General features: G+C 43.1%; 1 protein-coding gene across 1 annotated transcript in view; it reads right to left on the bottom strand.

Moving 5' to 3' along the window:
- dcc (DCC netrin 1 receptor) overlaps positions 1-16,032 on the bottom strand; it is a 368,701-nt gene that overhangs the window by 247,810 nt on the left and 104,859 nt on the right. The window contains exons 2-3 of the mRNA XM_075455474.1: positions 14,620-14,973; positions 4,796-5,083 (exon numbers count right to left, since the gene is read on the bottom strand). Of these exons, the coding sequence (XP_075311589.1) occupies positions 4,796-5,083; positions 14,620-14,973 (642 nt within the window). The remainder of the gene's footprint in view (positions 1-4,795; positions 5,084-14,619; positions 14,974-16,032) is intronic.

The following is a 16,032-nucleotide window of genomic DNA, read 5'->3' as shown; positions in this document are numbered from 1 at the left end:
CATTTCTGAACATCTTCTTACCCCCTGCTGCGTCCTGTGAGCAGAGTTCCAGCCTCGTTTTGGTGTTGATGAAGGTAGTCCGGCTAGTTGGCTGGGGTTTAAAAAATAAAGCGTTTTGCTTCTCAAAACAGTATGTGTTCAAAAGCAGGAAACTGTTACCATGTAAATATGATGCACAGAAGCCGTTTAGCCTCTGAAAAACCCACAATCCTTTCAAATATCTTTCCATGTGAAGCAGCTGGATTTTTATTAGATCACAATTACAAGAAAAGATTGTTGCTCCAACCACAGAAAGTACGGTCCAATCGGCCTGCGATGATGTCGTAGCTTTGGGGGAATTTTACCGTCTTCGCACATAATTATTGATTGTTTGTGACTTTGATTGACAGGTGCTTCTACCAGTCAACTACTGAGGCTTCAAAATCGTTTATCCAGAAAAAAGTCAGACCTCACAATCGCTTGGCCCTATTTTCTCTCCCTTCGTATCACTGCCTGCTGCCGCCTGCCGACAGCCGCGCCTGTTACGGTGTTTGCTGCTCGGTCTGCACAGCAGGCAGTGATACGAAGGGAGAGAAAATAGGGCCAAGCGATTGTGAGCTCTGACTTTTTCCTGGAGAACCATTTTGTGATGCAAATGTATTACTCTGTTGAACGCATATTGTTCTGAGAAGCAAGACGCTTTATTTTTTAAACCCCAGCCAACTAGCCGGACTACCTTCATCAACACCAAAACGAGGCTGGAACTCTGCTCACAGGACGCAGCAGGGGGTAAGAAGATGTTCAGAAATGATGCTGCTGATATGGGATGTTATACAGCTTCATGTCAGAAGAGGCGAACTGTCCCTTTTATTACTTTATAGATAAGTTAAGAAAATATAGTTTGAAAGAAAACACTTTTTTGATAGCGAGACATTTTGACTCCCCCTGAAAGTCTGCACTAAAGTCAGGCATGACTCATCATTTCAGGTGAAGCATCACTGCAGCATAAGCTGCTTCTGTGCATTCATGAAGGATAAAAAGGTCCATTAAACACCTGTGGAAACCTCTGCTACACTGTAAAACTATGAAACAATCAAAGTGTGCATTACTATAATCGATTTGACTGACTTTATTTCAATATTTGGTTCAAAGTTGTCTCACAAGCACCTCTGTAAAGACTAAAAATCTAAAACCAATGAAGTGAAATAATGCCATAAAGCCATGGCTACTATAATAAAAAAGGTCATTCATGCCACTTTGCTTTCAAAGTATTTCTTAAATATGTTGAGTCTTTATATATTTTAAGTTAGACATAAATTGTCTGCTCCGACTCGTTGTTTAAACTCCGGCTTTCATGTTTTTAAGGTTCAGCACCATGGACAGCGAATGAAACGCGCAATGAATAAGTTGCCAAAATTGTTCAGAATTACATTTATCTTTTGAATTTCGCATTCATACATTTCTTTTAAAATCAAAAAATAAATGTTACATCCACTTCTTATCATTTATCTTTCTGTTCTAACAACAATACACAGAAAATGTGAATTTTTCAGTCATATGTAAGAATGGGATCAATCAGAATTAAATCACAGCAACCCTGTGATTAATAAGATTAACATTTTTAATCATTTTTAAGCGTAATTTCACAGAGGTGTGTGCTCAAAAAAGTTCCGTTCACCTATCCTCAAAGAATAGAGCGATGAATAAGTTACCAAAATTGTTCAGAATTAAATTTATCTTTTGAATTTCGCATTTTAGGAATGACAATTCCATTTTTTTTTAATTCAAAAAGCCAATGTTATGTCCACAATTTTTCAGTCATATGTAGGAATGGGATCAATCAAAATTAATTCACAGCAACCCTGTGATTAATTAGATTCAAATTTTTAATCGTTTGACAGCCCTAATATATATATATATATATATATATATATATATATATATATATATATATATATACATATATATATATATATATATATATATATAGATATAGATATAGTAAGGGTGGTTGTAAAGGTTTTGGCTCATTCAGGAAGTGTCTGAATACATCTACATAATATGTTTCCCTCCATCTGACAGCTGATGGTTAAACCTCCTTTAAAAATAGAGCCGAGCTTTACAGCTCATCTTTGATTGGTTTATTCAGACTCAAATCTCACAGAACAGAGCAGTGGGAAGATCCCCAGCTAAAGGTCACAAAGACAGCAATGCATTATCTGAAGATGACACATGGAAATCAGACACTGCCATCTGATAATCTCTGACCTCTGACATCCGAGTCCGGCTGATGGCTCCATCTGATAAAATCTTTATGTTCAAAATCATCAAAGCTCCATTAAAAACGTGCCGTGCCGATCAAAGAGAAAAGAGGATTAAACAACACGGAAAAGGGTTAAACCGGAAGCCCCAAAAAATGCAAAAAAAAACCATCTGCTGGGTGGGAAAATATGTCAGCTATTAACCAACGCCATCATTAAGCAACTTTTAATTTATTCCATCCGTTAATCATGCTGATCAGAGTGAAAAACTCCAGAAGCCGTCAGGGTTACGAGCTGCACCAAGCTGTGTGCAAACAGGTCCAAAAGCTGGTCATTCAGCCATTTTAGGACCCTTATCGGGCAGCTTTGGCTGAGATTTTCCAGACATGTTGCTCAGATGTTGATGTCCCTCATTTCAAACATCTGCTGAAACATCTGGGCAGAGCGAGGCAAAGCTGTGTGATCGTGTCAGAGGGACAGAATGCAGAACTGATACCAGGCCCTCATCCAGCCGTCACTTGGGTCCCATTCTCCTCTACAGAGCAACCGGTGAAGAACATGAAACATTCACACGGTTTATGCTGAAGGCGAAGATATTGTGGAACATTTCAAGGCCATTATTCTGAAAGTTATGTTTTGTTATGTTATGTTTCTGCATTTAGCAGACGCTTTTATCCAAAGCGACTTACAAATGAGGATTTAACGTTACAGCTAACATCAAAGCTAACAATAAGCTGCATAGAAGGAAACCACTTTTCAAAGGTGACGGGGTGACAGTGTACAAATAGGGTGCAGGCATGGAGGGAAGTACAGGGTCAGTGCTAGCATAGGAGATGCTCTCTGAAGAGCTGGGTATTCAAGAGTTTCTTCAGTATATTCAGGGCCTGTTCTGGTAGCGCTCGGCAGGTCATTCCACCATCGTGGAACGACACGTGAAAAGAGTCTGGATCGTCTTAAGCGTGGTGTACATTGCTCTTTACATACTGACTGCACATAGCACTTCAGCAAAGCAAAGACGTGCTAGTAGCTGGCAATACTACTCCAAGTTACAATACTATTTTTTAATATATTTTTATTAAACACTTGAAAAGAAAAATCTAAGACAAATGCATTTTACCACATCGAAAGTGCTCCACAATTTGTAGATGCAGACTTCTGAGAGACTCTGCCTCTGTAAGGTGCTCTTTTTAATTATCTGGACTGTTGCTTGTTTTTAAATTCATTTAAATTATTTTATTTGTTTCTCTTTATATTCTTTTATGTATTTTTAATGCGTCTTACACTCCCTGCTGCAATGCTTTTATTTTATATGAAGCACTTTGAACTGTTTTGGACATGAAATGTGCTACAAATAAACTTGATTTGATTTGATTTTTATAGCCAACTCATTACCAGATTGTTGCCTATGAACCAGATTAGCTGCTACTTTTCCATCTTTATTCTATACGAACTTCTTCAAGATGTGTTGCTGTCATCAAATTCAAGATGAGACGACATTTTTCAAGACATTTGATGTGCTTTCTATCATCTATTGTGAATAAAATATTTGTTCATGAGAACTTGTTCTGATGTTGTTAATAGAAACCTGGTGAGTTTTTTTAATTACAGGAAACATTTTTTCCTATTTGATTGAATTATTTCTTCTCTATATTTGTAAAGCTTCTCCTGCAGCACATTTTCCCTCATGTTTGATATGTTGTGCATATACGGTGTGTGTGTTGTGGTGGGAGAGGGGAGGGGTTAGATGAGTCAGAACATGCACTTTGAAATGCAAAGTACATGTGATTATCCTGCTGAAGGTTCCCACTTTGGCTCCAGGGAGCTCCCGCTGGGAACGAGCGCAGGAGCACTTCATAATTTGGAATCAAAGCGGCGTTTAAGGGGAAAGAGCGCGAGCTAACCTGAGTGGTAATCTGAGTGATGAAGTGGACAGTGTGTGGACTTGAATAATTGGATGATACGGAGGTGTGCTGAGCATCAGCAGCTGGCAGACTCCCTGCTGACCGAGGAGGGGCCGCTCTGCCTCACACATTATCAGAAATAACACCTTACATCCATTACATCTCATTGAATTTAATGACAAAACGAGCTAAATTATTAGCCGACAAAATGATGGCTGCAGACGTCAGAGCATGTGACGAAATAAAAAAACTTCTGGTGCATTTCCGTCCCGTAAAAAGACCGGAAATCAAAAATCTGCTGATTTAGATCAACAATATTCACCAAATGGAGACATTTTTAAATCCAGGTTAAAATCATTTCTGTTCTCATGTGTCTATGCATGAAATCTGCACGATATCTTTGAACTTATCTGGACTGTTGCTCGTTTTTAATCATTTAAATGATTTTATTTGTTTCTCTTTATATTCTTTTATGTATTTTTAATGCTTCTCACACTCCCTGCTGCAATGCTTTTATTTTATGTGAAGCACTTTGAACTGTTTGTACATGAAATGTGCTACAAATAAATTAGATTTGATTTGATTTGATTTGATTAAGAGAGGAAACTCTGCACTCAGGTTGCTTTTACAGTAAATTACAGTCCGCCGGGCTACCTGGGAGCACTCGCAGCTCTGCGTCCGTCCCCGTCCTGGTGCTGCCGGGGTTGTCGGCCAGGCAGCGGTACGTGGCCGAGTCCGGCGGTTGGACCCGGCTCACCTGCAGCGAGCCGGACGGCAGCACCGCGAGGCGGGAGTCGGGCTCGAAGGTCAGCGGCAGGTCCTCGCGGTTCTTCTGCCATCGTATGACGGGTGTCGGGTCGCCCGAGACCTCGCAGCGCAGCAGGGCCGTGTCCCCCAGGTAAGAGGACACCGACTCGGTCGGGACGATGACCCTCAGCGGACCTGCGGGGGGACGAAAGGTTCTTTACAAGCTGACAAAAGTCTGGATAAATAATAACAGATCCTTAGTTTCCCTGCATGAAGTCAGTTTTTTTCTCACTCTGTTAGTTGAATCAAAAAAAAGATTTTAATAAAAAAAGACTTTAGTTTAAAACAACTACAACAGTTTCCTGGTCAACCTTGTCTGAGACTGACACGTGGTCTTTAACCCATTCAGGCCTAAAACGCCTGGAAAAGAATGCCTGTAAAACCTATGGGCGATTTCAGAAAGAGCCCCTAAAATCTGAAGTTTTTCTGGAAATTCAGCAATTGTGTCAACGCCTACTAAATGATTGATTTCTCAGCCTCTGTAGCAGATAGAAACAAAACCCCTGGTGTGCGGTTGAAATCTCTTGGTCGATTACGGTGGTAATTGTCAGTCTTCCACTCACATTCAAACCCTTCAAAATCATCCTCGTCTTTATCGTCATCTTCAAACATATGTGCTCGCCATAAATCTCGATCAATTGGGTCGGCACGTTCATCAGCATCATCAAAGCCAAGAAACTCCTCGCAATCACTACCGTCTGAAAAAGACGTGTACGCTTTCCCGGCCTTAAAGGGAGAATAATGCAACAGTGCCCCTGGCTTTAAAGGTAGAAATGCGGCAATGCTTTACCGGCCTCAATGGGTTAATCACCCAAATCTAGCACAGAGACCAGGTGAAAACACTCAGTGGGGTCACATGGCACTGAAAGCATCGGATTATTGGCTAAATTACAATCAGAATGAGTTATTAAGTTCATGTAGACACCTTAATCTGACGTTTGCTACAGTGTTACACTATGAAACAATCAAAGTGTGCATTACTATGATCGATTTGACCGACTTTATTTCAATATTTGGTTCAAAGTTGTCTCATAAGCGCCTCTGTAGAGACTAAAAATCTAAACCATATGAAGTGAAACAATGCCACAAAGCTGTGGCTACTATAATAAAAAAGGTCATTCATGCCACTTTGCTTTCAAAATACTTGTTAAATATGTTGACAGTCTTTATATATTTTAATTTAGACATAAATTGTCTGCTCCAACTCATGTTTCATGTTTCAAAGGTTCAGGACCATAGACAGCGAATGAAATGGACGTGATAACAATGTTGTAGAAATTTAAATAAAGTTGCAATAATAACTCCAAGCGAGAGGAAAGAAAGCGAGAGGAAAGAAAGCAAAAGGAAAGAAAGCGAGAGGAAAGAAAGAGAGAGGAAAGAAAGCAAGAGGAAAGAAAGCAAAAGGAAAGAAAGCAAAAGGAAAGAGAAAGGAAAGAAAGCGAGAGGAAAGAAAGCAAAAGGAAAGAAAGTGAGAGGAAAGAAAGAAAGCGAGAGGAAGGAAAGCGAAAGGAAAGAAAGTGAGAGGAAAGAAAGCTAGAGGAAAGAAAGCAAAAGGAAAGAAAGCGAGAGGAAGGAAAGCAAAAGGAAAGAAAGTGAGAGGAAGGAAAGCAAAAGGAAAGAAAGCGAGAGGAAAGAAAGTGAAAGGAAAGAAAGCGAGAGGAAAGAAAGAGAGGAAAGAAAGCAAGAGGAAAGAAAGCAAAAGGAAAGAAAGCAAAAGGAAAGAAAGCAAAAGGAAAGAGAAAGGAAAGAAAGCGAGAGGAAAGAAAGCGAGAGGAAAGAAAGAGAGAGGAAAGAAAGCAAGAGGAAAGAAAGCAAAAGGAAAGAAAGCAAAAGGAAAGAAAGCAAAAGGAAAGAGAAAGGAAAGAAAGCGAGAGGAAAGAAAGCAAAAGGAAAGAAAGTGAGAGGAAAGAAAGAAAGCGAGAGGAAGGAAAGCGAAAGGAAAGAAAGTGAGAGGAAAGAAAGCTAGAGGAAAGAAAGCAAAAGGAAAGAAAGCGAGAGGAAGGAAAGCAAAAGGAAAGAAAGTGAGAGGAAGGAAAGCAAAAGGAAAGAAAGCGAGAGGAAAGAAAGTGAAAGGAAAGAAAGCGAGAGGAAAGAAAGCAAAAGGAAAGAAAGCGAGAGGAAAGAAAGCAAAAGGAAAGAAAGTGAGAGGAAAGAAAGCAAAAGGAAAGAAAGCGAGAGGAAAGAAAGCGAAAGAAAAGAAAGCGAGAGGCAAGAAAGCTAGAGGAAAGAAAGCCAGAGGAAAGAAAGCGAGAGGAAGGAAAGCAAAAGGAAAGAAAGCGAAAGGAAAGAAAGCGAAAGGAAAGAAAGCGAGAGGAAAGAAAGCAAAAGGAAAGAAAGCGAAAGGAAAGAAAGTGAGAGGAAAGAAAGCAAAAGGAAAGAAAGCGAGAGGAAAGAAAGCGAGAGGAAAGAAAGCGAAAGGAAAGAAAGCAAAAGGAAAGAAAGCGAGAGAAAAGAAAGCGAAAGGAAAGAAAGCGAGAGGAAAGAAAGTAAAAGGAAAGAAAGCGAGAGGAAAGAAAGCAAAAGGAAAGAAAGCGAGAGGAAAGAAAGCAAAAGGAAAGAAAGCGAAAGGAAAGAAAGCGAGAGGAAAGAAAGAAAGCGAAAGGAAAGAAAGCAAAAAGAAAGAAAGCAAAAGGAAAGAAAGCGAGAGGAAAGAAAGCAAAAGGAAAGAAAGCGAAAGGAAAGAAAGCGAGAGGAAAGAAAGCGAAAGGAAAGAAATCGAGAGGAAAGAAAGCAAAAGGAAAGAAAGCGAAAGGAAAGAAAGCGAGAGGAAAGAAAGCAAAAGGAAAGAAAGCAAAAGGAAAGAAAGCGAGAGAAAAGAAAGCGAAAGGAAAGAAAGCAAAAGGAAAGAAAGCAAAAGGAAAGAAAGCAAAAGGAAAGAAAGCGAGAGGAAAGAAAGCAAAAGGAAAGAAAGCGAAAGGAAAGAAAGCGAGAGGAAAGAAAGCAAAAGGAAAGAAAGCGAAAGGAAAGAAAGAGAGAGGAAAGAAAGCGAAAGGAAAGAAAGCGAGAGGAAAGAAAGCAAAAGGAAAGAAAGCGAAAGGAAAGAAAGCGAGAGGAAAGAAAGCAAAAGGAAAGAAAGCAAAAGGAAAGAAAGCGAGAGAAAAGAAAGCGAAAGGAAAGAAAGCACAAGGAAAGAAAGCAAAAGGAAAGAAAGCGAGAGGAAAGAAAGCAAAAGGAAAGAAAGCGAAAGGAAAGAAAGCGAAAGGAAAGAAAGCGAATGGAAAGAAAGCAAAAGGAAAGAAAGTGAGAGGAAAGAAAGCAAAAGGAAAGAAAGCGAAAGGAAAGAAAGCGAAAGGAAAGAAAGCGAGAGGAAAGAAAGCAAAAGGAAAGAAAGCAAAAGGAAAGAAAGCGAGAGGAAAGAAAGAAAGCGAAAGGAAAGAAAGCAAAAAGAAAGAAAGCAAAAGGAAAGAAAGCGAGAGGAAATAAAGCAAAAGGAAAGAAAGCAAAAGGAAAGAAAGCGAGAGGAAAGAAAGCGAAAGGAAAGAAAGCGAGAGGAAAGAAAGCGAAAGGAAAGAAAGCGAGAGGAAAGAAAGCAAAAGGAAAGAAAGTGAGAGGAAAGAAAGCAAAAGGAAAGAAAGCGAGAGGAAATAAAGCAAAAGGAAAGAAAGCAAAAGGAAAGAAAGCAAAAGGAAAGAAAGTGTGAGGAAAGAAAGAAAGCGAGAGGAAAGAAAGCGAAAGGAAAGAAAGTGAGAGGAAAGAAAGAGGTCAACAGGAAGTGGCTCTATTAGCAACAGCTGGAATGGGTACAGCGCCACCTATCATACCGGGGTATGACACGCTTTGTGCCTCTGATCCCATTCATTCACCGCCATATGTCCAAGGAGAATTACCCTAAATAACTCAGTCTGATTGTAATTTAGCCAATTATCTGATCCTTTCAGAGCCATGTGACCCCACTGAGTGAGCGTGTGGTTAAACTGCTGCTGTTAGAACTAACAGCTACTAGTAAAGGTGTTTCAGGTCGACGAAAAGAGAGAAAAAAAAAAGACAAAAGTGCACCAAGAAACCAATCGGGGCACAGCGGGTGCAGGTGTAAAAACAGAGGCAGGCGTTCGACTCTGACCAGCAGTGGAGATGAAAGGCAGAAAGACGGGGAGCGTGTGGACGGGCAGAGTCCAGCCCGCCGTGCTCAGGACCCTCACTGTTCCCGTCCGATCAGATTCCCTTCAACAACAAGCAGCCTGCAGCCACATGAACACACAGTCTGAGGACTGCTGGCCTCTCTCAGCCCTCTCAGGGTTTTTTTTTTATCATCTGAAGCTCACGTGTGATTTGTTTTGATGTCAACATGGCTGCAGGAGCCTCTGGATAGAATAACTAGAATTAGAAGGAATGCGAGGAATTTAATGTTGTTTCCTGCTACCAGCCTCCGAACCTTCGGACAGGGAACTAGAAAGGGTGAAGGGCCTCCCGGGGGCCCATCTGTGCAGGTGTTTATCTATCCCGTCATAACCTGTGGGCAGGATCTCTGCTGGTTCCTTTAAAGCTCAAGGAAAACTCCAGGGAAAGGTCACTACTCCCAGCAAACGGGAAGAAATACTCTGATGATTTAAAGGAAGATAGTTTGGTTGTTTATGTCCCTTTATGATGCTGTATTTTAAGAAAGTGTCTGTATGAAATCTGAAGACTATAAAAAGTCTGATGTATAGTGTGTCCTGAAACATTTCTAATGTTAGGTTCCAACTTTTATTCAAACTTGTCATCTCTCTCAGACACAATTTTCCCTTTTAACCTCTCTTGTCAGCAGAATTCTTCTTAATGATCTTGTTAATGAACTAACATCTAAATTAAACTAAATCCATGTGAACAGTCACATGGACTTAGTTTAAAAATCGTGAAGAGTCATGGATGGATGGGTGGATAGTAGTAGGAGTAGTAGGAGTAGTAGGAGAAGTATGCGGTTTCGAACACAGCCTATATCTGTTAGGTTTCAGAACAATGACTCATGAGATTCTGGTCAGAAATATCTGCAAGCAAACACTACAAATTACAAGGAAAAATGCTGTATTACCAAAATATTCATTCAATCTAAGTTGGCAACATAAAGGAAGAGAAATGAAAAGGAAAAAAACACGATGTGCAGGTTTACTAAGCCTGGAAAAATAACACAAGGACAAAAATGAGACAACAGATGAAGAAGAGGCTTCTTTTTGCTCCATCTTCTTTGTGTACAACAACAAGTGTAACGTTGCCTTCACCTCACCCAGAAACTGCCACAGTATTATATATAAAGAGCGCATTAAGGAGTAGGCAGTTCAACAAGTGAACTTTGATTTTATCTTTGCTTTTCACTAGTTTTGGTTCATGGAACATACAAATGTTTTACATACTGAACATTGCAGCAGCGATGGGGGGAACCTTGAGTTAGCTTAGGCACGTATAGAAGATGGATGGATGGATAAATAATGGTGGTTGTCATAGCAAATAACTGCAGTAACCAATGTGAAATTGTCCTTCCACGGCTAACTGCGATATGTTCACCTTGAACAGCTGATTGCAGATGGCGGCGCTCGTTCATTAGCCCTGAAACCAAAGCTACACCCACGCCGCAGACTTGGCTCCACTTTATTTCTCCCACCTGACTCATTTTCTTCATCTTGGAGCACATTTCCAGTAATATCTGAGGTCCGTTTCACGTAGCAGGTTTAGTGAAAACTCTGAGTAGGTTAACCCTGAAATGAGGGAAACCCTGAGTTTTCCGTTTCACAAAGGGAGGTAACTCAACCCCGTGAAAGAGGGGTAACTCTAGCCTGTTTCACAAAGAGAGGTAACTTAACCTCTCGGTCCGTTACCGTAGTAACAGACTCTCTGAACCTAACCTGGTCGGGACCAGGTTTTATTCAAGAAACCTGGAGTTTCTCTCTGCCTCCGCCCTCTTTCAGCCACACACGCCATTTGATTTCCTCATTCATTCAGTCAGCAGAGCGAGTTCTTCTACTTCTAGAAGTCCATCAGGCACAGCAGGAGGCGACTTTTTTCACCAACATGTCCTTTGGACAACGATCCTGTGGATGAAGGCGCAGCATTACTGCGCAGAGAAATAAATATTCATCAGGAGATGGTTATCAGACCGCGTATAGATGTTTTTGCATTTACAGACAATTATCTTTTTGAGCGGCACCATCAGAATGTGTTGGGACAAAAGAAAAAAATACATAAAAGACAAATAAATATTTGTATGAATAGGCTTAAAAAAGACATATGTAGGCCTATTATATTTTATAAAGGCACTCGTGTCTTGGGGGTGGACTCCCTCAGCCACTGGCCTCCCGTTAGAGGTGGCGGTGCTGGGCAGCACCCGATTTACGCGCATCTACCTTCTTTCTGTTGGCTCAGTAGAAGTCTGTGTTAGTTTAAATAGGCTTAATTATTTAACAGAACATGATATAGATGAGAAGACATAGTTTATGTGTGTGAAAACAGCATTATGTTGGGGATAAAACAACTGCACAGTGAAATAGCCACTTAATATTTACTTTACAGTGTAAAACATGATCAGAATGAGGTACCTCCATGCCGAGGTCTCACCTGTTTGAACAATGTTTTTATATTTCATCTTAAACTGATGCAGAGTGCGCTTCTCCCCCGCGAGATTGCACCTAAATGAAATAAATGAATGGGCTACCATTCAAGCAGTTTCCCTGTAATATTATTGTGATTGCAAAGGAATACATTTAAACTTACCCTTTTGCTGCTGCAGCGGTGTTGCACTTCTTTCTAAAAACGTGTTGAAACTCGCCGTATGAGCGCATTAAGATTTCCAATTCGAGGTTGGTGAAAAACGTAGCCCCTCCTCTTCCCCGTTGCCATGGTGACTCGTCGAATCGGGGCTCCATTGATGCTGGCTTTTTAAAGTTGTGGCGCACGCGCTAAACTCAAGGTGAACCTACTCAGAGCTGATTAAACTCACTCAAATCAGCGTTTCTGGAACCGAAAACTCAGAGTTTTCTATCTCAGAGTAGATCAACTCAGAGATCAGGAATAGACTCAGAGTTGGTTGAACCTGCTACGTGAAACGGACCCCTGGTCTTCACTGCTTTCACTGGGCTCAGGTTCAAATGACTGAACGGCAACAACGGAAGTAATATTTATCTCAATGGAGAATCTGAGGCTCTGAGCTGTTCTGGGTTCCAGTCGTATATATATGGTCTCTACTCTCCGAAGTACGCTTTTTAAAACCCATTTTTATTCCCTGGCTTTTAATCCAGCATGAGACTCTGTTTCTGTTATTGTTTTTATTGTTTTAATATTGTTATTGTTTATTATTGTTTTTACATTGTTCTTATGTTTCATGCCTTATATTTCGTGTTGTTATTCATGTACAGCACTTTGTTTGAGCCACGGCTATTTTAAAGGGCTTTATAAATAAAGTTGAGTTGAGTACGATGTGACAAAAATAGCAATATAATTATCTCTAATACTTTAAGAATAAAAACACCTTCAGTCTTTCAAATATTACATTTTAGTTAACCTGAGCCAACATTAATAATAAAAGTACAAGTACAAGACAAATAGTAAAAAGTGGGCTTCCAGGGTTTCGTGCCCGATGCAAAAAGTTTGTAAATCTGACCCATTTAAATGACTTTTAAACTCGGTTTGCAGCAGAGGAAACAGCTCTTTCAGCGGAGTCCTCACCAAGCCTCGTTTAAAACCTTAAAGAGGACATGAATTCTTCAGGCTAGAATAGCATCTTTTAGCAGAAAGCTTGGAGAAGATCTATGTTTCAGAAAGAAACCTTCTTCTTCTGCCAGAGCTCCTGTTTACAGCCTCATTTTTCCATGTGTGGGCAGTTTGTCCCCTCTTAAATAATTATACAATGTCTTTTTATGGAAATGAGTCATCAGAAAGAAGAGAAAAAGGAGGAAATGAGAGGTTAGGAAGTCTGCCTCGTTCAGTTTGTTTCTCCAACACCTTGACCCGTCCTTGCCAGTTATAGTGCAGCTAAACACAGACTCCTGCTTAACATCTTACATTTATTTTACTGCTCATATATGTTTAATAGAACCAAAGTAATTCACCTGTAATGCAATCATTGAAAGTGGAGTGTGGTGCGAGATCAATACCGTTTATGGAAGACATTAATAGACAAATAGACAAAGAGACTTAAAGTGCATCTCCATCAGCAGCATGTGCTGACGGCAGCACTCTGAGGGACGCCACAGCCCCAACGGCTCAGCCCCAACGCCTCAGCCCCAACGCCTCAGCCCCAACGGCTCAGCCCCAACGCCTCAGCCCCAACGCCTCAGCCCCAACGCCTCAGCCCCAACGCCTCAGCCCCAACGCCTCAGCCCCAACGGCTCAGCCCCAACGGCTCAGCCCCAACGCCTCAGCCCCAACGGCTCAGCCCCAACGCCTCAGCCCCAACGCCTCAGCCCCAACGCCTCAGCCCCAACGGCTCAGCCCCAACGCCTCAGCCCCAACGCCTCAGCCCCAACGCCTCAGCCCCAACGGCTCAGCCCCAACGGCTCAGCCCCAACGCCTCAGCCCCAACGCCTCAGCCCCAACGCCTCAGCCCCAACGCCTCAGCCCCAACGGCTCAGCCCCAACGGCTCAGCCCCAACGCCTCAGCCCGAACGACTCAGCCCCAACGCCTCAGCCCCAACGCCTCAGCCCCAACGCCTCAGCTCCAACGCCTCAGCCCCAACGCCTCAGCCCCAACGCCTCAGCCCCAACGGCTCAGCCCCAACGCCTCAGCCCCAACGGCTCAGCCCCAACGCCTAAGCCCCAACGCCTAAGCCCCAACGTCTCAGCCCCAACGCCTCAGCTCCAACGCCTCAGCCCCAACGCCTCAGCCCCAACGCCTCAGCCCCAACGCCTCAGCCCCAACGGCTCAGCCCCAACGCCTCAGCCCCAAAGGCTCAGCCCCAACGGCTCAGCCCCAACGCCTCAGCCCCAAAGGCTCAGCCCCAACGGCTCAGCCCCAACGCTTCAGCCCCAACGGCTCAGCCCCAACGCCTCAGCCCCAACGCCTCAGCCCCAACGCCTCAGCCCCAACGCCTCAGCCCCAACGGCTCAGCCCCAACGGCTCAGCCCCAACGCCTCAGCCCCAACGCCTCAGCCCCAACGCCTCAGCCCCAACGGCTCAGCCCCAACGGCTCAGCCCCAACGCCTCAGCCCCAACGCCTCAGCCCCAACGCCTCAGCCCCAACGGCTCAGCCCCAACGCCTCAGCCCCAACGCCTCAGCCCCAACGCCTCAGCCCCAACGGCTCAGCCCCAACGCTTCAGCCCCAACGGCTCAGCCCCAACGCCTCAGCCCCAACGGCTCAGCCCCAACGGCTCAGCCCCAGTTTCAGGCAGCAGAAGAAAGGCTTTCAGAGTCGTCCATCCATTCATCCATCCATCCATCCATCCAACCATCCATCCATCCATCTATCCATCCATCCATCCATCCATCCATCCATCCATCCATCCATCCATCCATCCGTCCATGGATGGATGGATGCTTGCTTGCAGATATTAAACGTGTTATTTCTGAGCAGGTCTCATGGTTCTGACACCTAACAGATATAAATCTGGTATTAACCAAATTGGGAGGTTTGCTTGTGCTAACGTCTAAGAGACATTCACAAAGGTGAGAGTAATATCTTACCTTGAAACAAACATAAAGGTCATTGGTTAAAGGTCAAGTTATTCAAAAAGTCAACAGATTAATGCAGTAAAAGTCTTTTCTCACCAGCCACAGTGACCCTTGCTGTCCGGCTAACGATGCTGCCGAGTCCATCCAGAGTGGCGAGGCACTGGTACTCTCCTTCGTCGGGCCGGTGGTGCCGTGAGTGCACCACATTCTGCACCATCAGCGTGCCGTTGGCCAGCTGCCGCCGGCGCTCATCCACCACCGTGCTGAGCAGGACGCCATCTTTACGCCACGTGATGGTGGGAGGAGCCGCCGCCGCGTCCGCCTGAGCCTGGCAGTCGAGCTGCAGGGTGCCGCCTCGCACCGTCACCGCGTCCTGAGGCTCCTGCGTGAAGCTGAGGTCCACGAAACCGAGGGATGAGGAGGAGGATGCGAACGAGGGGGCATCTGAGGCTGTAGGGAGAGAAAAAGAGATGAAGGGGAGTTAGATGGCAGCACAGAGTCGTGAAAGATCCAACGCGGGGGCAATTATTTATCGGAGCAAATGCTCTCCATCAAAGCCAAATACAGTGTGGTGTGTGTCAGGGACCAGAAACACAGAGGACTCCAGGGATCTGGTGCCATGTTGAATATAAGAAACTCTGAGTGAATACGAGATCAAACAACATCAGAGAATGTGTGGAGGAAAAGAATCTGAGATCAAAATCAATCCTCTTAAAATGTCCGAGCAGCAAAGTGCTGAAGGAGCCACCAGAGGAAACAGGTTTCCTGTGTCAGCAAAGTGATTATTAGTTATAGGTTATCCTGCACACGTGTGATTGGGTTAGAGGACCTTCAAGCGTGTCCTGTTCTGCTGCTGCTGGGGGGGGGGGGGGCTGGAATAAGGCTGAAACCATCAGTTTCTGTGACATAATCCTTCCATATTGTTGTTTTTTATGGGACAATGTGGGATATGTCCTTAGATGATCCGTCACATCCAATATGGACAGAAAAAACAAGTCTTTTCTGGAGTAAATGTCTGTCAGATGTTACACTTGTTGTTGTACACAAAGAAGATGGAGCATAAAAAAAGCCTCGTGTTATTTTTCCAGGCTTCGTAAACCTGTACATCGTGTTTTTACTAGGGCTGGGCAACGATTAAAGTGTTTAATCTAATTAATCACATGATTTCCCTGATTAATCACGATTAATCGCATTTGTACGCAGAATCCAAAAATGAATCCAAAAGTAGTGTATAGCTTTTAGCATTTAGCTTTATTTTAAATGTGCTGCCATATGAATGAAAGTGCCATAACATTTGTTGTGCAAACACACTTTTAACATCAGCATCTTTCTGTAGTTTTTATGTAGAAGCCTCGCTCCACTGTCTGTTTCCTTGAATGACTTGCTGCTATCAGTTGTGTGTTTTGCCTTTAAGTGATATTTTAGACTGGAACTACTACGCTGAGAAGACAATTCAACTTGGCAGTGTTTACAGATGACTTTGGTTCTGTCGACTCCGCCGTCTGGAAG

Source organism: Odontesthes bonariensis, chromosome 22 (assembly GCF_027942865.1).
Source record: "Odontesthes bonariensis isolate fOdoBon6 chromosome 22, fOdoBon6.hap1, whole genome shotgun sequence".
In the NCBI taxonomy this organism is placed as follows: domain Eukaryota; kingdom Metazoa; phylum Chordata; class Actinopteri; order Atheriniformes; family Atherinopsidae; genus Odontesthes; species Odontesthes bonariensis.
Note: the sequence above shows the minus strand (reverse complement) of the source record. Positions and strands in the feature narration are given on the sequence as shown.